This window comes from Neophocaena asiaeorientalis, unplaced genomic scaffold (genome assembly GCF_003031525.2).
Source record: "Neophocaena asiaeorientalis asiaeorientalis breed wild unplaced genomic scaffold, Neophocaena_asiaeorientalis_V1.1 scaffold114, whole genome shotgun sequence".
Lineage (NCBI taxonomy): Eukaryota > Metazoa > Chordata > Mammalia > Artiodactyla > Phocoenidae > Neophocaena > Neophocaena asiaeorientalis.
In genome coordinates this window covers 14,309,188-14,333,731 of record NW_020173116.1, presented here as the reverse complement: position 1 = coordinate 14,333,731, position 24,544 = coordinate 14,309,188, and the positions used below count along the sequence as shown (strand labels likewise).

Sequence of the window (24,544 nt, the reverse complement as noted above, 5' to 3'; positions counted from 1 at the left end):
CGAACCCCTGTCCCCTGCATCGGCAGGCGGACTCTCAACCACTGCGCTACCAGGGAATCCCTGCAGAGTCCTTCTTTTGGTTATTTGGGGCATATACCCAGAATTAGAACTGCTGGATCATATGGTAATTCTCTTTTTAATTTTTTGAGGAACTACCGTACTGTTTTCCATACAAAAAAACTGTCAAATGCATTTATCCTCTCATCAGTGTTGTAACAGTGACCCCACGATCAGAAACTGCTCTTCTTAAATTATTAAATTAGGCATATTGTTCTTAGTGGACGGGGCATTATTTATTTAATTATTTAAATGTTTTGGCCACGACGCTTGTTTCATGTAGGATATTAGTTCCCTGAGCAGGAATTGAACCCGTGCCCCCTGCAGGGAAGCACGGAGTCTTAACCACTGGACCACCAGGGAATTCCCAGCGGATGGGACTTTAAATGGTTTGTTCTACTTTCAAAGCCTCAACAAAGACAGTGCTGAATTGCATTCATTCGTTTGGCCTCCTTGGTCTAGCCGGGCGGGAACTCTCCCAGCCGGCTACCTGGAGCCGTGGCACAGCTCCGCCCAGCGCCCCTCTGTCTTGCCCTCCTGGTCTGTGCCCTTTCTCTGCCCCGCTCACGTCTTCGACGCTCAGCTGATGGCACCTACTGGATCTCTCCTGACCTGCTTTCCACCAGGTTGACCCAGGGCCCCATCCTCAGGCTCTGTCTCTGAGCTTCCCAGCAGCCCGGCCTCCCTCCCGCGGGGATCACAGCCATCATCCAGCACAGTTGGGTTTGCCCAGCGTCCTCGCGGCCAGAGGACTCCCGGGGTCTGTGTGTCCAGGAGAAGCGCTGATGAGTTTCATGTGCCGTTTCTCGTTCTTACAGTCCCCAAGCGAAAGCCACTCGTTTTTCAGACGCATCCCTCGCACACACCCCTGTCTACACAGTGGCCCTAAGAACAGCAAGAGAAGCGTCCTACCTAACTCATTCCAGCCCCTCGTTGCCCACTTGCCCCCCTCGCTGTGGGTCCAGCAGAGCCCACGCCCCCGGCCCCTCTCACGTCTCACGTCTCGTGTGCTCTGGGCCTGCAGGACTTGTCCTACAAGGACCGGCACTGGCACGAGGCCTGTTTCCACTGCTCGCGGTGCAGGGGGTCCCTTGTGGACAAGCCGTTCGCTGCCAAGGAGGACCAGCTGCTCTGCACCGACTGCTACTCGCAGGAGTACTCGTCCCGCTGCCAGGAGTGCAAGAAGAGCATCATGCCAGGTGGGCACCAAGCCACGGAGAGAGTGTCTGTGCGCGTGCGTGTGAATGTGCGTGCGCGCGCTTCCCCCGCCCCCTCTGCCTCCCGCCCGCCCCCGCAGAGCTTGCGCGCGCGGGCGTGAGTGTGCGTGTGCGCGCTTCCCCCGCCCTCTCCGCGCCCTCTGCACACACGCAGAATTCCTGCCCCATCGGTTACTGCCGCAGGTGGGTGCTGGGCCGGGAGCTGGGCGCTGTGCCCTCATGCAGGTTATGTTCCCGGCAGGCTCGGCGGCAGCTGGATCCAGTGCCAAGGCTAGTGATGATGGGTGGCCTGTCTGTTGGTGGGGGAGCATGTCCCTTGCTCTTTGGGGGGACTTTGGTTTCTTTGTTTTATGGGAGAGAGGAATCTTTCATTTTAAAGAACAGAGTGGACAAAAATACTTTATGGAATTTTTCAATACAGAATTTAAAAAACAAATCTTGTTAGACACGCACACAGTGCAGGCGAGAAGAGCCTAAGATTTGGACCTTGGATGGTTCATCGGCTACTTAGGGTCAGTGACGTCCTCTGTGTGACCAGTAAGGGGTGGCTGGACGGTATAGCCTTGCCAGATTTAGCAAATAAAATACAGGACTCCCAGACAAATCGGAATTTCAGCTAATCCCACCTGGGACCTCGTTAATCTGGCATCTCTACCAGAGAGCCACCTAAAACCAGGAGAGGACTCTGTCCATTGACCGACTTTGGGGATGTGGCCCCCGAATCAGGCTCAGGCTGGGGAGTGGGAGTCAGGGGCACAGGCCGGGACCCCTAGCTCTTAGGAAGCTCGATACAGTTCCGCAGGGAGCCCTCAAGTTGCCCTGGAAGGTATCTGTTGTCAGGACAGCTTCTTTGGTAGATACACTTCCTTTAGTCCTGCGAAGGTTTAGAATTAAGGGCACACATATAAAGAGAATCCAACTCTGAGCAGTAATAGTGTGTTAAATAATCTGGTAACGTGTGGGTGAAGTTTAGAAAAAATTTGGTCTAAAGAGTAAATTAACCGTATGATTCTGACTGAAAGTGTGCAATCGGCTTGTGGTTTTACACTGGAATTTTCTTAATTTGTAAATGGTTTTGATGCTTAAGCTATTTTAGGATTCATCATATTTATAAGTTTAATTCATTTCAACAACAATTACTTAAGAACTTAAGGGACTTCCCTGGCGGTCCAGTGGTAAAGAATCCGCCCTCCAATGCAGCAGATGAGGGTTCGATCCCTGGTTGAGGAACTAAGATCCCACATGCCCCGGGGCAACTAAGTCTTCGCGCTGCAACTACTGAGCCTCAGCGCCTCGAGAGCTCGAGTGCCGCGGACTACAGAGCCCACGCGCCCTGGAGCCCGTGTGCCACAGCTAGAGAGAAGCCCGAGCGCACCTACAAAAGATCCTGAGTGCTGCAACTGAGACCCAACGCAGCCAAAAAAATAAATAAGGAAAAGAAAAGAAAAATAGGGGTTACTTTAAAAAAAAAGAGGAAGAACTTGAGGTGCGGTTTGCTAGTTGAGGTTCTTAAAAGGCATGCCAAATACATTAAATTTTCAAGTGTCCTTTTAAAGGAGTTCAGTTCACTACATTGGTGAATGGAACTGAACACAAAGAAATGCACCTTAAAAGTAATTTTTTAAATTCTCTGTATTCATGAATGCAGGATAAAGATGTGCAGGATGAACTTCAATTGAGGGTTTTGAATTTTCAACTTCAATAGAATGAATGTCAATTTGTAGAAACCAAGGTAACCTGCTGAATCCTTCTAGCCCTCACAGCGGCTGGGGTCACCCTGACATGTGAAGAGAATCAAGGCTACAGGGATAATTTAGAGTCAGACTCCTGACTCTGTGGGGAGACTGACGGGTGAGGATGCCCGCTGCCTGGACCCAAGCTGTGGGCCACGCGTTTGGGGAAAGGCACAGCTTCCCAGGGTAACAGCCTGGAAATTCCAGATTGGGAAGAAAGATTTTTTTTAAAATTTATTGATTGATTTTTGGCTGCCTTGCTGCGCGCAGTCTTTCTCTAGTTGCGGCGAGCAGGGTCCACTCTTCATTGCGGTGCATGGGCTCCTCATTGCAGTGGCTTTTCTTGTTGTGGAGCACGGGCTCTAGGCACGTGGGCTTCAGTAGTTGTGGCACGTGGGCTCAGGAGTTGTGGCTCACAGCCTCTAGAGTGCAGGCTCAGTAGTTGTGGCACACGGGCTTAGTTGCTCCGCGGCATGTGGGCTCTTCCCTGACCAGGGCTCGAACCTGTGTCCCCTGCATTGGCAGGCGGATTCTTAACCACTGCGCCACCAGGGAAGCCCCGGCAAGAAAGATATTAACTGCCGCTTTGACAAAGACAAATATATGTCTATCTTAGAGTAGAAGGTGAATTCTTGATTCTGGCAGGCTGATCTCAAGACGACGCCCTCCTCAAGAAACCAAAAAAACAAACCTAGACCTGAGCGCTAGCTTCCTTCCTTGGTTTGATTTTAGAAAATGCTACAACCAAATCAAGGTGAAATAGGTGCAGACTGGTCAGTGTGGCTTCTGCAGAGAAATCAGACAGTGCAGTGCAAAGCTCGGTGCAAAGCTCGCCCCCCTGCCCACACCTGCAAATCACCAACCGCGGTGCATGGCTCCGTCCCCACCCAGGGAGGCTGAGCCCCGACTAGCAGGTGCATCACGGCCTCCGGGCCAGGATCACGCTGTCACCAGGCCTTCACGGGGTTCCTCACTTGCTCCTTTGAATCAGAAAAAGACACCTCTTCCACCAGGCGGTGGACTCTGTCTGTCGGAGGCGCGTCCTCATCCGCAGCCCGTGAGGAGTTTTGCCGCCCTCTGCTGGCGATGCCGCACAAGCACCACACGGTCTGCGCCCAACCCTCTGGGGCTGCGGGAAGCCAGCGGGCGCCCTCCTACGGACCTGGGACGGGACAGTACGCCGAGCTCTGGGGTGGACAGAAGACTGTCCTTCAGAACACGCGGAAGGCACGTGTGGTCTGGCCTAGGGCCTTTAGTGAGCATCGCGATTGTCCTCCTTTCTCCCCGACCCCTGACAGGCACCCGTAAGATGGAGTACAAGGGTAGCAGCTGGCACGAGACCTGCTTCATCTGCCATCGCTGCCAGCAGCCCATCGGAACCAAGAGCTTCATCCCGAAGGACGGCCAGAACTTCTGCGTGCCCTGCTACGAAAGGCAGTATGCCTTGCAGTGCGTTCAGTGCAAAAAGGTACCTCGTATTCCCCCTGGCCCTTGCACACCTGGTGTTCTTTCCGAAAGAGCGGCCACCTATCCCTAAGGTGTCTTTGTTCATCGCCCCCCTTGAATAAACAAGAAACGGCCCTAGACCTAGTGGGGGGACGGGGAGGGGAAAAGGCAACTGGCAAGGCCTGTCCCTGGAGTGGGGACAGATCCCTCGTCGCTATCCAGGGCTGCGTTAAGTTAAAGAAAAGCGTCCTAAGACCACAGACAAGGTGGGAAGGCAGGCTCTGGGCTCATTTTTTCCACCTAGGAAGCCAGCCCCACAGTGTCTGTTAAGCCTCTTCCTTCCCCCCGAGTAGCTGAGGAGGCTGTTGGAGCAGGTACACCTGGTGGTAGAGATGCTACAGGGATCTGCCCGCAGGGGGGCGCTGAGGAGGGGCTCCGTGACATCAGACCCCGGCCCCTGAGCTGCGGTCTCCCTGCTTCGCCCTCCTGCCGACCAGGAGGCAGTGCTGTCCCAGCAGACACCCCGGTACCCACGTCACGAACGGGGATCCGGGGTCTGCAGCGGGGGCCTGGCAGCTTGGGGAAGGGGTGGCGGGGCGACCTTGCCGTCCGGAGGACAGCACCTCTGGGACCCGGACGCCGGTGCGGCGTGTCCTGGGCGAGGCCCGCGCGTCCTCCAGCGGCGAGGGCCGGGACAAGGGCGCCAGGCACAGGCCCCTGCGGGAGCTGACGCCCTTCCGCCCGCAGCCCGTCACCAGCGGGGGCGTCACGTACCGGGAGCAGCCCTGGCACCGCGAGTGCTTTGTGTGCACCGCCTGCAAGAAGCCTCTGTCGGGCCAGCGCTTCACGTCCCGCGACGAGTTCGCCTACTGCCTGGGCTGCTTCTGCGACCTGTACGCCAAGAAGTGCGCCGGCTGCGCCAGCCCCATCAGCGGTGAGTGTCCGGTTCCCGGCCCGCACCACCGCCTGCCCCTCGTGTGGCTGCCAGGCTTTGGCTTGTGGGTCTGTTCACGTGTGCAGACTCTGGGCCGCCGCGCTCCCCTCCCCCGCACGCTGGGCGCGCTTCCCTGCCTCCCCCCCATCCCCACGGCCTCTTCTCCACGGCGGCGTTATTTCTGCTTTCGGCTGGATTCTCTCCAAACCGCAGGCTGAGTCTCTGACATCCCCGCACAGGCCCCGGGAAGCAGCTGGGCTGTGCCGACGCTCCCCGGCCTGTGCGGGGAGCGCGCTCTGGGTGGGCCCTTCCCACCCCCCCAGGCACTTGGTGGAGCCCAAATCTGGGTGAACTACAGAATGTGCCCCAAATTCAGAGCGGAGAGCAGATGGCTGGTGGGACTCCAGCCCTGGAAATGCGCCCACTTTAAACACCTCTGGGGAACTTTACACATGTCTGCTGCCTGGTCATGATTTAATTACTCTGGGGGACCACCTGGGTGTTAGAATTTTTAAAAGCTTCTCAGATGATTCATATATGCAGAAAATCCTGAGACTCTCTGGCCTGAATCACTCATTTGGTTCTGCCTCAGGGCCAGGGCCCGGGCTGTGTGGTCTGCGGGTCTCCCATAGTCACTGTGGGCCTAGGATGGGTAAAGGCAGTTTAAGATATTTAGGGAAAGAGGTGAAAAGCTTTGCTGATGCAGCTCCATCAGTAGCAGAGGGAGTGTGGTATCAGAAAACTGGCCTCAGTTATACACACAGAGATTCCTTTTTTGACATCCTTTTCCATTATGGTTTATCACAGGATATTGAATAGAGTACCCTGTGCTCTAGGGTAGGACCTTGTTGTTTAGCCATCATATATATAATAGTTTACATCTGCTAATCCCACACTTCAGTGTAAAAAAAAAAAAGTTAAATTAGAAAAAAAAAGTCCCTATCTAGGTTTCAGATCATAAAAGAAAAAAAAAGAAAACTAGCCTTGGAGACCTGGGTTCACCCCCAGTCCTGTCACTCACTAGCCCAGGGGATTAGCCTGAGGCCACCCACGTGTGAATGGATTTAATGCCAGACAGCAGGCAGTTAAATTACAAAAGGAGCTAACTGCTGGGTGAATGACAGACTTCTGCTACTCTGAGACCTCCAACTATTAGCCAGTGTTGTTACTTGTTCTTAACTTGGCAGATTGAGCCGTTACTTCTGGAAAGAGTTTGTAATTGCAAGTCACGATCCAAATTTCACCAAGGATTACCCCGTGTATTTGATTCCATTTTGTTTCAGGGGCCTCGGTGGCCGGACAGACCGCCTGTATTGTAACAGGTAGCCGACGTACCTTAAACATTTGATAAGTAGACGTCAGACAGAGTCAGACACCCCAACTGAAATGAGTTCCTGCTCCCCTTGTTTCGATAAAGGATGGCTTTCTCCACTGCCCACACGTCCTCCTAACCCGCTCTCACGTTCCACCGGCCTCACTAGACCTCCGTGGGGTGAGGACATGTGGGCAGTGGAGAAAGCCGTCCTTTATCGAAACAAGATGCCCATGTAGCATCTCTTTCGTGAGGCCGTTCTGGGCAGTTCCAGAGACGGTTCACAGCTTTCTCATCGGTGCTCCCTTTGGCGACTCATTCATTAATCGCCCAATTTTTGAGCACCAGGCCTGAGGCACCCAGGGAAGGAAGGGGTTGGAGAAATCGGCTCTGTAACTCACGCGTTTCACTCGGGTGGGAGGAACACACACACCCCGCAGGCTTCTTATAATGACGGCGATCGTCATGTAGCTGTGGAGCCCGTCTGTCTCTCTTTCTCCTGCGATTCAGGAGCTCCCCGACCTGAGCACAGGATGGGATTTAAACGTGGAGCCCAGCACTGAGCACACCGCACCAGCCGGGCTTGGAACGCGTCCACGCAGGACTCCCCCCGCCCGCCCCCCATCCTCACCCGTGTCCTTTTCCTCCGTCCACAGGACTGGGCGGCACTAAGTACATCTCCTTCGAGGAGCGGCAGTGGCACAACGACTGCTTTAACTGCAAGAAGTGCTCGCTGTCGCTGGTGGGGCGAGGCTTCCTCACGGAGAGGGACGACATCCTGTGCCCTGACTGCGGGAAGGACATCTGAGCCCCTCCGCGACCCCCCGGCAGCCCCCCCAAGCCCCTGCTCACGCTGCACCTGGCTCCACCAGCCACCTGGGGACTTGCCTCCGCGCTGCTCAGCGCTACTCACGTCTGTTTAAACCCTTCATCTACCCTTTGCGCTCATTCTGTAGAGAAGGAGAAAAGCCATGGAAGCCTGAGGCGGGAAGAGGGTTTTGAGTCTTTGTAATCAGGCGAGGCCAATCAAAGTGTAAAACTCCTTTTGAGTGATACCTTTATAAATGCTTTTCTTTCACTGCGTATTTAATTTTTAAGTGCAATTAATGTGTCACGAACTTGAACATCTCCAAGCTACGTAAAGTGACAAAGAGTTGGTATTTACAACAGTGTAACTTCCTGTGGTGCGGGGCCAGAAGCAAGATTATATGGCTTACAATAAAGTTACCCAGAGCAAGACCTTCTGCCAGGCGCAGTGTGTGAAGCGGTGATGCGGCATTCGGGTTGAGTACGAATAACACTTTACTGGGGTGCCACTCATCACTCTGGCGGGCTGTGTGGGTGTCGACTGAAACGGCATCCCACCTTTTATTTAAGAGAAAGTCTTGGTTGGAATTTCTCTTGGCATTCAGTGCTCTGCCTCTGATGCAGTGACACAGGCCCCGCACATGGGCTGGCGGCCTCGCAGGCAGCATGGGGTCACTTTTCTGGACAGAGCTCGGTGCCCTCCCACCATCATGGGTCCGGAACTGACAGCGGCCTGCCTTCTCCTCCGTAAGTGGAGGGGTGCAGAGGCACGCAGGCACCTCGAGGCCGGAAATGACATCTTGGTCGCCCGTGTAGTTATCAACACCCGGGCAAGTGAGGGCATCCTGGGAGACTTCAGCGAGTGTTTCTGAAAAGACAGACAGTAAAGAGAGAGAGAATCGCTGCCATCAGAATAACACTCTTTTCCGGTAAACCTCTAAAAACGGTTCGCTACTCACTTGACCCAGAAAACCCCATAAAATTGTGCAAATCAAGAGGTTCAAATCTTCGTGTTCACTTTAAGAACACGCGTGAAACTGCCCAGGCCGTTAAGGGTACGCATATCCAAAAAGCCACCAAAATATCCGAAGGATGTCACTCGACAGAAGCAGTGTGTGCCATTCCGTCGTTAGAATGGTGGAGTTGGTAGGTGTGCCCAGGCCAAACGGTGGGGCTGGATGCAAGGTCGGTGGCCCAAAAAGAGTGCTGAATTCTTACTGCACTTGCTCAAAAATGCAGAAAGGAATGCTGAACCTAAGGGCTTGGCTGTAGATTCTCTGGTCACTGAGCACGTCCAGGTGAACAAAGCCCCCAAGATGTGGCGCAGGACTTCCAGAGCTCACGGTGGGCTCAGCCCATACACGAGCTCTCCCTGCCACAGTGGATGAGCCTCACTGAAAAAGGGCAGATTTTCCCTAAAGCAGAAGAGGCGGCTGCACAGGAGAAAAAGGTATCCCAGAAGAAACTGAAGTAACAAAAGCGTATGGCCCAGGAATAAATGCCGTAAGGAACAAATGCAAATAAAAGTAAAAAAAAGATTAACACTCAGAGTCCCTAGCCTGGCAGCAGTCTGTAAACTCGTCTGGGAAAGAGGAGTTTACAGCTGGGAAGCACTGAGCCAATTTATGAGGTAGGGCATTGCATGCTTCTCTGTTTATAGTAACAGTTGTGACTTCCTGTCTTCAGTTTTCTAAGACAATGCAATATGATCAAATGATAAGCTCTGCAACAGAAAAATCTGGTAGAAATCAAGTCCCATCTGTGCGGAGCATGCGTGAAGTCAGTTTCTTGACCTGAGCACTGGTCAGTGCGGGAAAGCCTTGATCATGGCTGAGACAGGCCTCTGGATGGACAGTCAGCTGGAGGCTTTGCTTAAAACGAATAACGCCCACCATCCCTTGTGAGTTGTTTTGCCAGCTTCTTCTACTTTATGATACAAAAGTAAAAGCATTCTTGCAGATGTGCTTTTTAAAATAAAAATGTTTTTAGAACAGTAAAAGCTTTCTAAATCTTATGATGGAACATCTTACCTGCCCCCATGATAGCCACGGGCACACTAGACAGCCAGCGTTCAATTATCCAGCCTTAAATTAACGCTTAGGAGAGTTCCACGTCTAGTAAGTAGCTCCTATTGGAATAATCTTCCCACAAGTTAGAACCACTCTGGACAGAATATTTTTAAAAATTTGAGAACACTGGAGCACGACCCACAGCAGGAGGACTCTGGAGGGGCGTGGGCCCTGGAAGAAGAGGACAACCGGTAGGTTTCCCAGTCTCACGGCTTTTAGGTCAGGGCAGGCCCCACAGGGCAGCTACAGCTCTGTTAGAAAACCTGCAGCCTCACCAGCTTGAAGAACCAGAGGCCAGAGTTTGGCACCAACAGCCTCTGGAAAGTGAGATGGAAAATTCTAGAAAAGAGAGCCCCAAGTTATGTGTGTGAAATCCCTACAAACTGCTGGCTGAAGCACCAGCACCGAAACAGCCCAGCCAAGCCTCAAAGAACAGACTTCCTGGAGGAGGAGCTTCTGGACCATGGTGCGTACCACCGTCAGCCCAGGTCAGCTGGGCTCAGCGGACCCTCTGCCCAGTGGAACAACCCTCTCTCTAGCTAGGGAAACTGTATACAAACTAAATAACGTAAAGTCTCTGAAAATGTTCCTAGAGGCATACAGCACATGGAGAAACATTTATTCAGGAAACTCGACTGCATGTTAACGAGACCAGTGAAGTCTGTGGCATTTGAGCCCCAGCTGATCCCACCCTACCCCCACTCCCCAGTGTCACATGACAGAAGCCCTGCTCCAGGTTGGTGCTGCCCGGAAGGGAAGGGCTCCTATGGTCGAGGGCTCTGCCCCAGGGGTGATAGGCTGAGAATTCCGGGGCTCCAACCTCTCATGCGGTGGAGGTTCCACATCCAGAGGGGCAGTCTGAGAAGACCAGGGGCTACCAGTCCCCCCACCCCGACACCTCCCCAGCACCTACCTGGGAGAAGGAGTGTTAACTCTAGGAGAAGCCAACACTGTCCAGCCCCAGGTGGGAGGCAGGCTCTGTGAACTGGCAGCTCTGTGAACCTCTGCAGAAGGGCACTATTTCGTACCAAGAATGGAGAAATCTGCTGGAGGGGACTGTCAAAAACAACAGAGATCTTGGTGGCGAGCAGTCAAGAGGGGGCTGGTGGCTCCATGATACGAACAGCAAAAAGCCAAATGGCAGGCAGTTCTGAAGTTTAACTGAAAGAATTGGGGAAAGAGCTGAGAAGAGCTGTCCTGGGCTCCCACTTAGGCCAGGAGACTGTGGGCATGGACTGGTCTGCACCCACCCACTCAAGAGCAGTCAGAGTGGGACGTGAACAGACCTGAAAGCATTCTCCAAGCCACACGAGCTCCTCAGCAAAGAGCAGAGGTCTTAACTAGCTCAAGGTGCTTACACAGATCCTCCAACCAAACACTGCTGAATGTGTGTTATAAACACGTTCAAAGAGGGACTTCCCTGATGGCACAGTGGTTAAGAATCCGCCTGCTGATGCAGGGGACACAGGTTCGATCCCTGGTCCAGGGAGATCCCACATGTAAAAAAAAAAAAAAAAAAAAAAAAAAAAAAGAATCAAGTGGAAATTCTGTACTGGAAAAGTATATTAGCCAGAATGAAGAAATTCGCTAGAGGGGTCAATAGTAGATTTGAGTTGGGAGAAGATAAAAAATCAGTGAACTTCAAGATGGATCAACAAAGATTATGAAACTGAAAAACAGAGAAGAATAAAGGACAATGAACAGAGAAATGTGGACATCACTAAATGAACCAACATATGCATAATGGGAACACCAGGGAGAAGAGAGAAAAGGGACAGAAAAAATATTTAAGAATTAATGGCCAGAAACTTCCCCCCAGTTCAATTAAAAACATTCATCTCAAAATACACATCCAGGACTTCCCTGGTGGTCCAGTGGTTGGGACTCTGCACTTCCACTGCAGGGGGCACAGGTCTGATCCCTGGTTGGGGGACTAAGATCCGGCACGCTGTAAGATCCCTGGTTGGGGAACAGCCAAAAAAATAAAATAAAAACACATCCAAGAAGCATGACAAACTCAAAGTAGGAAAAATGCAAAGAGGTCCACACCCAGACACATCAGAGTCTAAATGCTGAAAGCCAAAGATAAAAGGGAAAATCTTGAAAGTGAACCCAGGTTTGAGCTGTCACGCCCACCGCTGGTCCCACCACACACAAAACTTGCCTCTGCCTACCCCGCGCCTACCCACCTACCCTCTATCAGTGGAATCACTGCAATGCACAATATTTCTGACTGGCTCTAAAATAATACAGTTCTTTGATAATCCTTTACATTAAGCAAGATTTTTATCAAATTAGAAGAAACGTTCTGTGTATCGTTGGCCCACGGGCTAAATCCTGCCTGCCACCTGTTTTCTTAAAAATTTACACTGGAACACAGCCATGGCCATTCATCTATGTACTGCATGGCCCACAAGGCCTAAAATTTTTACTATCTGACCCTTTACAGAAAGTTTGCCAACCTTGCTCTGTATCTTGATCTGGACAGTGTTTTTTTATATACATATATTCATAAATACATATATATGTAGATTCACTGAGCTGTATAAGACTTTTAAAAGTCATAGTATTTTATGATATCTCAATCAAAATAAAAAAAATTTTAAACATGTTACACTTTTTACAGTTTCTGTACTTAAGTCATTTTTTTTTTTTTTTTTTTTTGCAGTACGCAGGCCTCTCACTGCTGTGGCCTCTCCCGTTGCGGAGCACAGGCTCCGGACGCGCAGGCTCAGCGGCCATGGCTCACGGGCCCAGCCGCTCCGCGGCATGTGGGATCTTCCCGGACCGGGGCACGAACCCGTGTCCCCTGCATCGGCAGGTGGACTCTCAACCACTGCGCCACCAGGGAATCTCTATTAGTCATATTTTTAAAATGAATATTTTAATTCAAATATGCTAAAACAAAAACTTAGATAATTTTACTAGATAAAAAAATGTTTAGGGCTATTATATATACTTATTGAACTAGTCTTATTTCAGTCTTCTGATTAAACTGAACGCTTGGTTAAGTCTGAACACAGTTAACAAAGAGCTTCCAATTGCTCTTAGAATCAAATCCGAAGTCCTTACATGGCCCGTTTAAGTCCTGTGTAACCTGGCTCCTGCCCCCCTGCCTTGGGGTCATTTCATACTAGCGTCCCCAGTCTCTCACTGATCCTAGCCACACCAGCCTTTCTGCCGTGAAATCCTGTCCAGCCTCAGGGCTCCACTCTGCCCCTGGCTGGCATCTGAGTTACCCAGGGCTAGGAGCAAAGCACCCCAACACCTAGTGGCTTCGTACACTCCTCACTCTGCTCCCTCATGGCTCCGAGTCAGCTGCCTGGGCTGGTCTCACCTGGCAGCAAGTGGGGAAGGGTGACAAGCAGTCCCAGGTCTGGGGGTTAGTGCTGGCTGCTGGCTGGGACACGTTTCTCCCACAGCCTTTTCCCACGGCTGCTGCAGGGCTCCACGAGTGAGAAGAACCAGTCTGATCAACACAAACTACCAGGCCAGGCCACACCCAGCAGGGGACACGGACTCCGCCTTCGACGGGAGGAGCAACAAAGACCATGCAGCCCTTTAAAACCCACCGCCAACAGGAAGCTCTTCCTGAGAGCTTTCCAAGACCGCCTTCCCTAAAGCATCATCTCTTCTCGGAGGCCCTCCCTAACCACTCCTCCCCCTCCCCCATCCCTCAACTGTTTCACGACTGATTTTCTTCCTGTCATTCACTGCGCAGGAACTTACTAACGCACGTCTTGAACTCTCCTGCCGCAGTAGGGAAGACAACCGAGTTCAGCGCCACAGCACAGAGCACGCGAGCCAGCAAAGGGCACTTTAGTAAAAAACGATCTAAAGGGAAATGAGATTTTTTCGTCTCTTCTGTCCAGACAAAAAATGAAAGATCTACTTTTAAGTTCAAGGTATTAAAGTTACCTGAGGCTTTTCCAAGTTAATTAGTTAATTTAGAGCTTCGGTCTCCAACTGTAAGATACCAGTAAAAATATTAACTTTTTCAAGATCACTCCCAACACAAATAACCCCTCAACCGAATCTCTGGTCAGTGCCCCCCGGGTAGGAAAGCTTCCACAGGACAGGTCCGGGGCACTGTGTCTCCATCCCACGAAGCGCAGTGGCCGCCAGCGAGTCAGCCGCGCAGGAGGCCTCCCGTACAGCAGGCTGCCCTGGCGACCCAGCACCTCCCGCAGGCCCAAGACGTGGCTGGACTATTGGCACCAGGGCTGAGCCCAACTGACCTGGGCACAGAAGGCTGTACTATAAAGAATAAACAACACTTTTTGACATAGTTTAGTGAAATGGAAAGAGATCAGATCACTACAGAGTGTGTTTCCATTTTATTTTTTTGTGAATGAGAAACCTACTCAATGATTTTATTCCTTTTATTTAAATAAGGATAAGGCTCCTTAAAAGGCTTTTTACATACAAAAGTGTACATTACAAGGTTAACCCTTCTGTACCGAATTACAAAACCTGCACAGGCATTTAATGAAAAGAGCACAACACTTGAAAACGCTTTGACGGTTCTGGAGCCTCAGGACTACTGAGGCCCCACAGTAGTAAACAAAGGAAGCTCTTACGTACAATTTAACCCACTGGCAGTTTCACTTCATGTAAGCTTTTAACAGGTCGTTGCTATTAAACGAGTCTCTAGATCAGTTTTAGAATCACCTCTCAAAACTTAAGGTAACCAAAACACTCTTTCAAACAATAACTGCAATCATGAAGAATTTTAATACTAGCAGAAATACCACAGCCTCCCAGCAGTAGTTGAGCCAGCCTTGCAGAGTGCCTGGCAGCCGCCCAGATCAATGAGTGGGCCCTGGTAAACCACCCCGCCTCCAGAGCCACTGCGGCAATTCAGCGCCTGGTGCCGCAAGGCCTTGAGACTCACAGACCCCCGCAGCAGCGTCTGTGGTCCTCAAGAAGCACGGCGCTCGCCTAAGCGGGCCGGGGCAATACAACTTGTAAACCTAAGCCTGGAGCTCAGGGTCTGCAGGGTGAAGGAGGAGGAGCAGAGAAAGTGAACTGTGGGGGAGGGGAGAGTAAGAGAAAGGAAAACGGAACAAAGAGGGGGAGGAAGAAAAGAACGGGACCAGCTGCTAAGGGCAGGAAGTGGACACATGCCTATTCCCTGGGAGCCACCTGACTCGACCGACTGCCCTTCGCTGACCCCAGGAGGGACTCCAAGCCACCAGATGAGCCCACGCTAGGGAGCGAGGGGTGGTCCAGGTGTGCGCCGTTCACACCAAGGCCGTGGAAGCTCTAAAGCCCACAAAGCACCGCCTTGGATCCCTACCATGGCCCATGGAGCTGTGTCCGCGCACCGCGAGGAGGCCTAGCGCTCGGATGTCAGTGTACGTGACACACAGCACAGGGTTGAAGCTTCTCCACTTTTCAAACTCAAAATAGCTCAATAATATGCTGCTATATGAGCACTGATTCTGAATGTTCATAATATAAACTTCAATTTGAAGCAACAATGTTACACAGTTCAGCTGTTATTACCAACCTACTCTGTAAGTTAAATATACAAATTAAAACTTAATTTTATTGAGTAACTAAAAACAAGTTTCCGCTGACTTAAAACTGTCAAATGGCTAAATCTCTCTTAACTAAGAGAGAAATGCAGATGGAAGCAGAAGAGACAACAGAATGTAGAATATAATTTGTCATTCTACCCTGAAATCTGCACTTTTAAAATCTCCCTTAACACACAGCTGTGTATAGGATTATGGCTGTCCTTCAACAATATTCCAAATATCAGCCCTGCAGACAACCAAACGTTTAACAATCTAGCATAACATTAACAACTTACGCCACACTCAGTGTCTTTCATTCTCGTCTGACCGGATGGACTTAGTCTGGATAAAGGCAGGAAGGCTAAGAACTGTAGGGTGAAAGTTTTAGTGCAGTACTTACCTGCAAGGCTGGATTAATTTTTTGTAAGGCTATTCAACAGCTGAACTAAAGTGCTTGTTTTAACATATCAAAAAACGAATGGATTGCTCTAAAAAGTGTTGAAAGGCAAACCCCATTCGGAGATCAGTCGTACAAGGGAAGAGTATAAAGTACCCTTGGCCTTGGTTAGAAATACACAGCAGCCAGTGGACACCAGAACTCGTGAACCTGACTTCTGCTACACAACGGGAGTGACACCACTTAACACCAACGAAACCTCAGCAGTGCCTCCACGGGTGCCGGGCCCTGCCCCCATGCTGCTCTCTCGTGACCTCCGACTCAGCAGACCCCCTTCTGCAGACTGCACACGCGCTGAGTTCCCCTCACTGCCAGGCTTCCTGGATTCTCAGGTTCTAGAATTCTACCCACCCTTCCTATCCTGTAAGCTTTCTGCCATCAGGTACCACCTCTAAAGTGATTACTTCCCCTGAAGAGTCTGAAGTCGGCCTCATTTGGAAATGATTAAGCTCCCAGGAGAGAGTGATACCGGAGCTGAGAGGGAGGTCAGAGCCACCGCGAGAAGAGGGGCAGGGCTGCCACATGACAGGAGCGTCCAAGGGCTGGGCCGGTCTACTCACAGAAGTCAATTCACAATTAGGGGGAAGGAGCGATAGCAAGCACTGGCTCCCCTTTCGATCTTTAGGGAAAGAGGCAACATGAGCACTTAAAGAACAGCAATTTCATCTGTATATTCTGAACAGCTTTCCACGGGGAACCTTGAGGAGGAGTCTGGCAGAATTCACTAGAGTATTGCAATGAACTGTCATTTTCTTTTGCTTGGGAAAAGAAATGAAAATTGTGAACTTCTAAAATATCCGAGTTTAAAAAACCTCAAATTTCCCCAAAGACCAAAAGAGACTAATGCAAATAACTCCTAAAATTCATCAAATGCTTTATACCAGACTTGCAGCTAATTGAGTAGGGCCAGTATAAATGACTTATACTAAATCCTTTGTTTAAAAAGAAATTCTTTCCTAATTGGAGCATGAAAGGCAAGATTTCTTCCCCCCAAAGGAAGGAAAAGGAGGGAAAAAGGAAAGGAAAGGACTTTATTTCTTTGAACCTAATTTAAACCTCTTAAGAAAATTCCACAATAATCAGGATCTCTGTAAATACTGTCAGTAAATGTGAACCTGTTTGAAAAACTACAGTTACAGTTATATTTACGTTTTTGGAAACTTTCCTTCACGGCCATGTAACATGCTGTATCTTCCTCTTTGCTTCTGGGGGCTTCAGGTTATTCTGAAAAGACATGAGAAGAAGTCAGTTTACACTCGCAGAAATGTCAGAGAATACCCAAAAGGCACATTTTAAACCACCAAGCTTGACCACTGAGGCAGAAACGGTGGGGCACTGCTGCCACCTGGTGGGGAAGGCGAGGAAATAAGGCGAGCCCCGGGCTCCCGTTTTGCCAGCTGTGGTTCTCAGATGTTTACCCTGCAGACTCACCCACGGTAAAGTTGACCAACTAACCAACATGCCCAGGCCCGGGCCCTATCGCAGAACCGACTCAGTCAGCAGCCATGGGAGGGGGCTGGGACGAGGCTCCAGCTCTGGCCAGGTTTTCTGGAAGCCCATCGAGGTGACCTCAGGCACATGCGGAGTTGAGAACCACTGACTGCTCCCAACCTGCTTCCTCCCTGCCGAGCCCATCTCCTCCCAACCTCACAATCTAAGACCGTAATACAAGATTTAAAAGAGAAAAAAATCACACCTCTGAAACAGTAAAAGCTTTCTGGGTAGAAAAATGCTTTCCAAGAGAGTGGGGAAGAACTCCTCGAAGCTCACTCTTATCCCAATATTCACGGTCTGGACCGCTCGTGCCGCTCGCCCCACAGGAGTGACGGGGTGAGGGCAGAGGCAGCACGGTGCCGTCAGGAGTGCGTCCGCTGAGGCCACACAGACCTCGATTCAAACTGCAGGCCGGCCACTTACTGCCTCTGGAACCTGGACAAGGTCATTTAGATTATTTAAGCTTCTTTGCCCTCATCTGTGAAAGGGGAAAAGCTATTGCACCTCCTTCACAGGGCTGCTGGAAGGAGTCAGTGAAGAACTAACACGATAACTTTGGGCGGCTCAGATACAGAGCAGCTTTCTTTTTCCAGGGACTGCTATTTTAGGTTTGTTTTTTTAATTAATTAATTTAATTTTTGGCTGCGTTGGGTCTTTGTTGCTGTGCGCGGGCTTTCCCTAGTTGCGGCGAGCGGGGGCTACTCTTCGTTGCAGTGTGCGGGCTTCTCATTGCGGTGGCTTCTCTTGTTGCGGAGCACGGGCTCTAGGCACATGGGCTTCAGTAGTTGTGGCTCGCAGGCTCTAGAGCACAGGCTCAGTAGTTGTGGCGCACGGGCTTCGTTGCTGCACAGCATGTGGGATCTTCCTGGACCAGGGCTTGAACCCAGGTCCCCTGCATTGGCAGGCGGATTCTTAACCACTGCGCCACCAGGGAAGCCCCAGGTCTGCTATTTTAGAAGGTCTGAACCACTCAGAGTTTTGCTCCCTTTGACACACAACTTGAAGATGATAATAAAGCCAAAGTATACTTACAGGAATGCTATGGACGGAATGTTTGTGTCCCCTCAGAATTGTGTTGAATCCTAATCCCCCATGTGATGGTACCTGGAGGCGGGGCCTTTGGGAGGCGCTAATGTCATGAGGGTGGAGCCTCATGAAGGGGTTTAGTGCCCCCATAAGGGACCCCAGGGAGCTCCCCTGCCCCTTCTGCCATGTGAGGACACAGTGAAAAGCAGCTGACTCTGAACCAGGAAGTGGGCCCTCACCAGACACTGAATCTGCCAGCGCCTTGATTTTGGACTTCCAGCCTCCAGAACTGTAGGAAATAAGTGTTTATTGTTTGAGCCACCGGTCAATGGTATTTTTTGTTATACCAGCCTGAATGAACTAAAATAAGGAATAAAAGCTATAAAACTGCTGGATGTTTAAAAGTGAAATCACTTTTCTGAGAAGACTATGGGAAGATCAAATATATATAGATATGTAAAATCTCATAATTGAACTCAAAATAAACCACGGTAACTACAGAAATCTGCCGTACGAAATCCAAGCACCCAAATGCTAAGTCTAGTAGAGCGTAACAGAGGAGACTCCAGCCTTCTAAAGACAGGCACGTGTGAGGGGCAGAGGAGGCAAGGGGTAACTCCCAGAGATTCTGGTGTGATTTTAAGGTAAGTGCAAAACAGACAGGGTCAAGCTCTAAAATGCTGCTTAATAAATGTGTGACCCTGGGCAACTGAGTTGACGTTCTAAGCCTTGCTAACAAAGGACTATTTCTCTCTTTTAGTTACAAGATAGTTAAAGGATCTAAGTGAGGAAAATCCAGGAAAAGGGCCTAGGAGACACTCTCTTTACACATTTTAAGCAGAAATAAACTGAGTGCACTTTAAGAAACATTAGCTTATCATCATGGATTCCAGGGCTCAAACACACGAGAAACGAGGTGCACAAGTGAGCCGGATCACTGCCGGGCTGCAGAAAGATTACATGTCCTGTCCACACTCACCGCGGCCTCGGCCTCGGCCTCCTCCCTGGGAGCGGCGCGCTTTAACTTCACCGGAGTACTGCCTACAGGCGACAAAGGCGGCGACTTCACAGGGCCGGAAGGACTCTTCCTATGCGTTAAGTCATGGTTCTGTTGAGTGTCATTATTACTGTGTTCCATTCTATTGTTCGTAGGCAAATTGGAAGACAAAATTAGGGGTGAAACACCTGAAGAGGAATCTGACAATTTTCGAAAGGCATTACTGGTAGCGCCGGCCTGAGGCCGGGACTTGAGTCGGTCATTGTCTCCGTTCTCGGTCTTCTTCACTTTTATGCTTGTACTTGTTGAACTCCCGTCAAACACGATGAGGGGTCTTTTCCGAAAGCCGTCTGCAGTGCTACTCCTGAAATCGGAAAGATGCATCATGAAAAATACCCTCTGGACAGCAAACCAGTTCCCTGGGACTCAAAGGTAAAACAATGACCAAAAAAGATTTATTGATAAGACTAATCTATTCTAAGTAGGACTACTGGAAATAGGGCTACAAGAAATGCAGTTTTCTATGATTAGTTTAAGTGAAATGATAATTTTCCAGTGCTTTTAAGTTTAAAATATTTATTGACAAAAATTTAAAGTTACCTTTCATGTGTACATAGTTATTTTTAAAGCATCAATCCACCAACTAACCCCAAAACTTAAAACAGGATTTCTTAGTAACAAAAAAATTTTTTTTTAAATTTTTAAAAATCACCATCCTATTGATAGGGTTATCTTACCCATGTATCAATGATTATTTAGAAAGGAAATAGATTATAAAACTATACTAAACTACCATAATGGCAGTCTACAAACAATGGGACAGGACATCCTACTCCATTCATTAAAGGTCTTGAAAGCCACGGCATCTTCTAAACTAACTGTAACATCTGTACAATTTTAAGTTTATAACTTGGCAGGTCTTCACATTTAGCTTCCGAAAACCTAACTTCCACTCTTAATCATAAAGGTTAATAATAAAAGCATTCATTTGTTCATTATTAATTATACCTCAAATGAAACACAGATCTGTTTATTTAAAATAAACATGGTAAAAGAACTTGAGTCGTCAGGAAGAGCACTTCAGCTCTGCTGCTCAGGGGCCAGCAGCTTCAGCACCATCTCGGAGCTCAAAAGAAACGCAGCACCTGGGCTGTGACCTGCACCGGTGTAGAAGCTGCATTTTTACCCAGATCCTAGGTGCCTGGCCAGACTCACCAAGTCTTAGGTCACCAGTGAGCACCATCTGGTAGAAGATGAAAAACAAGCTCAATGTCCACCCACTGCCACCTCAGAGGGGAACAGACAGCCGGACTGAGGGCAGGACACTGCAGCTGGGGAGAGGCCGGCCTAAGACTCAGGAGCACGCTGAAGTTGGAGAAGCGCTGCACCGAGAGCCGGGCCTGCGTGATGCGCCCTGGGGGACACCGTAGCACCTCTGGAGCTCAGCTCCTCCGGGAAAAGCACAAGCAATTCCAAAAGGCCTGATGGTCTCTTAGATCCTTCCAGCTTTAATGCTCTGATTTGAGAGCCAAACTGTGATGTTTACAAACAGTCAAAGACCCTTGCCAAAATGATACAGAGGAACTAAGAGGGATTACCATAGGAAGTAAAACGTAACAGTATTGAAAGCTTTGCTTACGACCAAGTGCCTGAATGTGCAGGTCAAGAAGAAAATACTTTCTTAATAAGAGTCACCAAAAATAAATTAAAGGTATACACGGCATAATTCACAGGTTTACAACAGCTAACACTAATGCACGGCCTGTAACCACGGAGTCAAAATGATGCTCACCCTGAACTGGATGTGTTCCTGACCAACAGTGACACTACACACACCTCTTCTCCAAAAGACTACACGCAGGTGAGCACACGTTACGTTCTTCAACTACCCTCAGACCTGGGGAACAATCTCCCTATCAGTCATGAATTTTTCTTTGTACCTAGAGATTAAAGCCACTAACTCAGAGCCCGCGCTCTCCTCACCCAGCCCTCTCACTCCATCTTCCCCCACCTTCTCTAGTGCACTGCCTGTGACAGTAAGGCTCTGAAAAGAAATTCAGCAATTAATCAATAGCACCCACTTGTGATAAACAGACACGAGAAAAGAAATAATTAGCTCATTTAGGGATCTTAGGATACTTGGTCCTCACCAACCAGCTACACTGATTAGTTAAATGTAACTTTCTTTATAAAAGGAAATTCATTTGCTTGTGGTTTTATGAAAAATTTTCTGGAATTTAAAACTTTAAAATAGTGTACCTGAAGCTACACGACCATCTCTTCATTTCTATTTTATTCAAAGACCTCAGAGTCTTATCTGATTCCACTTTTTCCTGACAATTCAACAAATCTTATTGGCTCTGCCTCCAAAACACATCCAGACCCCAACCGCTTCTTACCAAGTCCACTACTTCAGTCAAAGTCACTGCCATCGGCTGCTAGGATTACAGCACAACCCCTTAAGTGCTTTCCCTATTCCCCTCCCCCAACCTTAAATCATTTCTCAGTACAGCAGCCAGAGTAAACCTCTTAAAATGTACATCAGATGGTGCCATCACTCTGCTCAAAATTCTCCGATGGCTCTCATCTCAGAGCAAAGCCAAGGTTCTTACAACGACTGACCACCTCCTGCACTCACCCCTGTGCACCTCCTTCCCTGCTCTGCCCTTGATTCTCCCTGCCCAGCCTGACGGCCTCTGGGCTCTTCCTGGCACATCGTGTGGACACACTCCTGACCAGGTTCTCAGGTTCGGCCTGGGACGCTGGCTTGCCCTCTACTTTCTACAGGTCTCTCTACTGAAATGTCACTTTTCAGTGAAGTTGTTCCTGGCCACTTTACGTAAAATTGTCATCCCTTTCCCTGCTTCACTTTTCCCTTAGCGTTTACCACAATGTAGCATACCCTGTATTTTACTTAACTTTTTATTGTGTTTCTCCCAATTAAGATATGAGCAAGGAATCCTGTCAGTTTTATTCAGGCTACAGCACAGTACCTGGTACTCAATAAACGGTCGCTGAGTCAATATTGTTTACCTAAGTTTATCTGGGGAAAAAAGAAAAGCAAAATTGTTTAGTCATATAAGATAAGACCTTTTCGTTCGGAAAAGTACCTTTTCGTCTCATTTTTTATCTCATGTTGTTCTCTTTTCTTTTCCATCACCTTCCCCCATCTATTCTTTGGCAAATCTCTCTGAGGCAGTGGTATTGCATGCTGAACATAAAGATCGGTCAGACTGTCTTTGTTTACTCTCATGTCATTTTCAACAGTTATGTTCTTCTGTAAAAAAAAGGAAACAAAAGTAATTTCAAAACAACATCTCATTTTAATGACTAACCAACTGCCCACCTAACAGGGTAAAACACGACTGCTTAAATTACAAGTATAAAACCATTTTCACGTTTAGACATATGCCTAACGTTCTATATGATACTGCAAGAAACAGTATTACAGAGACACTAAGCTCTTCAAATTTTTGGTTCAGCTTCATCTTAAAGACAGCGGTCATATGTCCTCAGTGCGACAAGGACAGCTGTCCACACTGCTCAGCCCACACAGGAGGCATAAAGACCATTTCCAGTAGCAGCATCTTAATCTATGAACAAAACTGAAAATGAGGGACTTTCTGGGGAGACCAGACAAAAGAAAACAAACAATAACAGTTACTACATCCTGTCAAAAAGTTATCTAGAGTGTTACTATCATGATCAGATTAGCGGGCTGGAGGTCTCACCCTGTATATTATTCCCCATGTTTCCCTAATAGTGCTTCTTAAACTGAAGTTCACCACCCAGACTTCAATGGCCCTATGGATGGAAGCTGCATTCCCCTTCCTGATGATGGTCCTGATAACGGCACACACTAGAACAAGCGGCCCCTCATGTCTGCACCCGTCCTTTCAATGGCTCCCAGTCATCGTCCAGCTATCCCTCTCTGCGTCACCTCACTTTCCGATTTATTCTCAACAGAAAACATAAAGCAGACGCATAGGAGCAGTTACGGATAGAGTGGGATTTAGGAAGGAAAGTAAGGATGGAAAGGAGATTGTGGGCTCAACAATTCAGAAAGGCTTGGAAACGTTTGTGTTTAGAACTGACAAAACAAATCCAATCTGCCCTCTGATAAACTGATCCCCTTTTCTTTTGTTCTTCAAAATTTTAAAGCACAAATTTTACTTCTTTTATCTCTCATACTGGACCATTCTTTATTATCAATTGTCACCTGTACTCACTCAGAAGAACGGGGAAACGCTAGGGCTTCTCTTGGACAACATTCCTACAGAATCCATAAACACCTTAGTTAGGGAAGCACTGCCCCAGGACAGTGATTCTCAAACTGTGGTCTCTGGACCAGCAACAAGAACTCGTTAAAAATGGCAATTTCCAGGCCACACCCCAAACTACTGAATCTGAAACTCTGGATATGGAGCCCAGCAGGCTGTGCTTTCACAAGCTCCGGGGTGACTGGGACCTACCTAAAAAGTTTGAGAACCACAGGTAAGAAAGGTAACTGACATCCCTAAAATAATCTACTTAGCAGGGGAGCTCGAGGAAACCAGAGGAAGAGTACCGAGGGGGGAAAAAAACACAAAGAAAACATGCTACTTAAACCCCTTCAAAAGCTTTCAGTAATTCTCTACCATTTTGAACAAAACTCGTCACTTCTTTGGTCTTATTTCTCTTCTGCTATCAGAGGCCACACCAGCTGAAAAAGAGCAAACGCTGCACTGAGAGCCAATTCGCCTGTCTGCACCATCTACCAACGGTGTGACCTCACAGAAGTGATGCCGCTTCTCTGGGACTCAGTTTCCCCATCTTTGAACGCGGTGAGAGTGGAGAACAGTCGATTTCTCCGATGCCCTCCAGCCCTGGCAGTCGGGGACCGCCACCCGTGTTTTCCGTTCTTCTACGACCTACCCCAGCCCCTCTCTTCGGAGGCCCTTGCTTACATCCAGGCCGCGGGGGTCGCCTGGACTCCCCTTCCCGAGTCACCAGGACCCAAAAACGTAAGTCCTAACTCCCGGGAGTTCCTGATATCCTGAGGACGTCTCTCTCCCGGACAGGGTAGTGAGGAGACCCGGCCGGCCCGAGCGGGGCGGAGAGAAGCTCGACCTGGCGGCAGGCGTGCCGGCGGCGGGTGTGTCCGGCGCCGCCGAGGACTCCCCGGGGCGAGCTCAAGTCCCAGCGCCTCCCCCAAGCAGGCCCGCCCGCCCCGGCGCGCCGCACCTGCTCCAGAGTGAGGAGAAGGAACTCCTGGGACAGCAGCTCCGGGTGCAGCAGCAGCTCCGAATCGGGGCAGCTGCGACCGCCCACATACCCCGCCATCATCGTCGCCAGGAGACCCCGGCCGGCTACCCACAAGGCCCCGCGAGGAAGCGTCCCGGAAGTGACGTCCAGGCCGGCGCGGCGGCCTCGGGTGTGCCGTCACTCTGGGTGGGCCGCTCGTCCCGTTCCGCCTCTCAGGGTCGGCTGGGGT

General features: G+C 49.6%; 2 protein-coding genes across 8 annotated transcripts in view; one reads left to right on the top strand and one right to left on the bottom strand.

Annotated features, from left to right (window-relative positions):
- FHL2 (four and a half LIM domains 2) overlaps window positions 1–7,938 on the top strand; it is a 25,091-nt gene extending 17,153 nt beyond the window's left edge. For all 3 annotated transcript variants that reach the window (XM_024743739.1, XM_024743738.1, XM_024743737.1), the window contains exons 4-7: window positions 1,082–1,256; window positions 4,306–4,475; window positions 5,201–5,387; window positions 7,356–7,938. In XM_024743739.1, coding sequence (XP_024599507.1) covers window positions 1,082–1,256; window positions 4,306–4,475; window positions 5,201–5,387; window positions 7,356–7,507 — 684 coding nt within the window. In that variant the 3' untranslated portion in view covers window positions 7,508–7,938. The remainder of the gene's footprint in view (window positions 1–1,081; window positions 1,257–4,305; window positions 4,476–5,200; window positions 5,388–7,355) is intronic.
- On the bottom strand, window positions 7,765–24,544 carry CUNH2orf49 (chromosome unknown C2orf49 homolog). Of its 5 annotated transcripts, XR_003003104.1 has the most exons (6): window positions 24,295–24,543; window positions 22,182–22,348; window positions 19,054–19,435; window positions 13,305–16,778; window positions 10,489–10,736; window positions 7,765–8,374 (listed from the first exon to the last, which is right to left on the bottom strand). XR_003003104.1 is itself a non-coding variant. In XM_024743740.1 (5 exons), the coding sequence occupies exons 1-4, from the start codon at window positions 24,394–24,396 to the stop codon at window positions 16,722–16,724; spliced, it is 708 nt and encodes a 235-aa protein (XP_024599508.1). In that variant the 5' UTR covers window positions 24,397–24,544; the 3' UTR covers window positions 7,765–8,374; window positions 16,704–16,721. The 5 variants fall into 5 exon arrangements, 1 of the variants encoding a protein (XP_024599508.1); XR_003003102.1 differs by having other exon boundaries at window positions 7,765–10,736; XR_003003103.1 differs by having other exon boundaries at window positions 7,765–10,631.

What these genes read in the sequence shown, in the direction of transcription:
- CUNH2orf49 (XM_024743740.1), bottom strand. Translation starts at nt 24,396, where the DNA reads ATGATGGCGGGGTATGTGGGCGGTCGCAGCTGCCCCGATTCGGAGCTG. An exon ending in TTCTCCTCACTCTGGAGCAG is followed by an intron (nt 22,349 to 24,294) that starts GTGCGGCGCGCC and finishes TTTTTTTTACAG; the next exon opens with AAGAACATAACTGTTGAAAA. An exon ending in AGGCCGAGGCCGAGGCCGCG is followed by an intron (nt 16,779 to 19,053) that starts GTGAGTGTGGAC and finishes ATGTCTTTTCAG; the next exon opens with AATAACCTGAAGCCCCCAGA.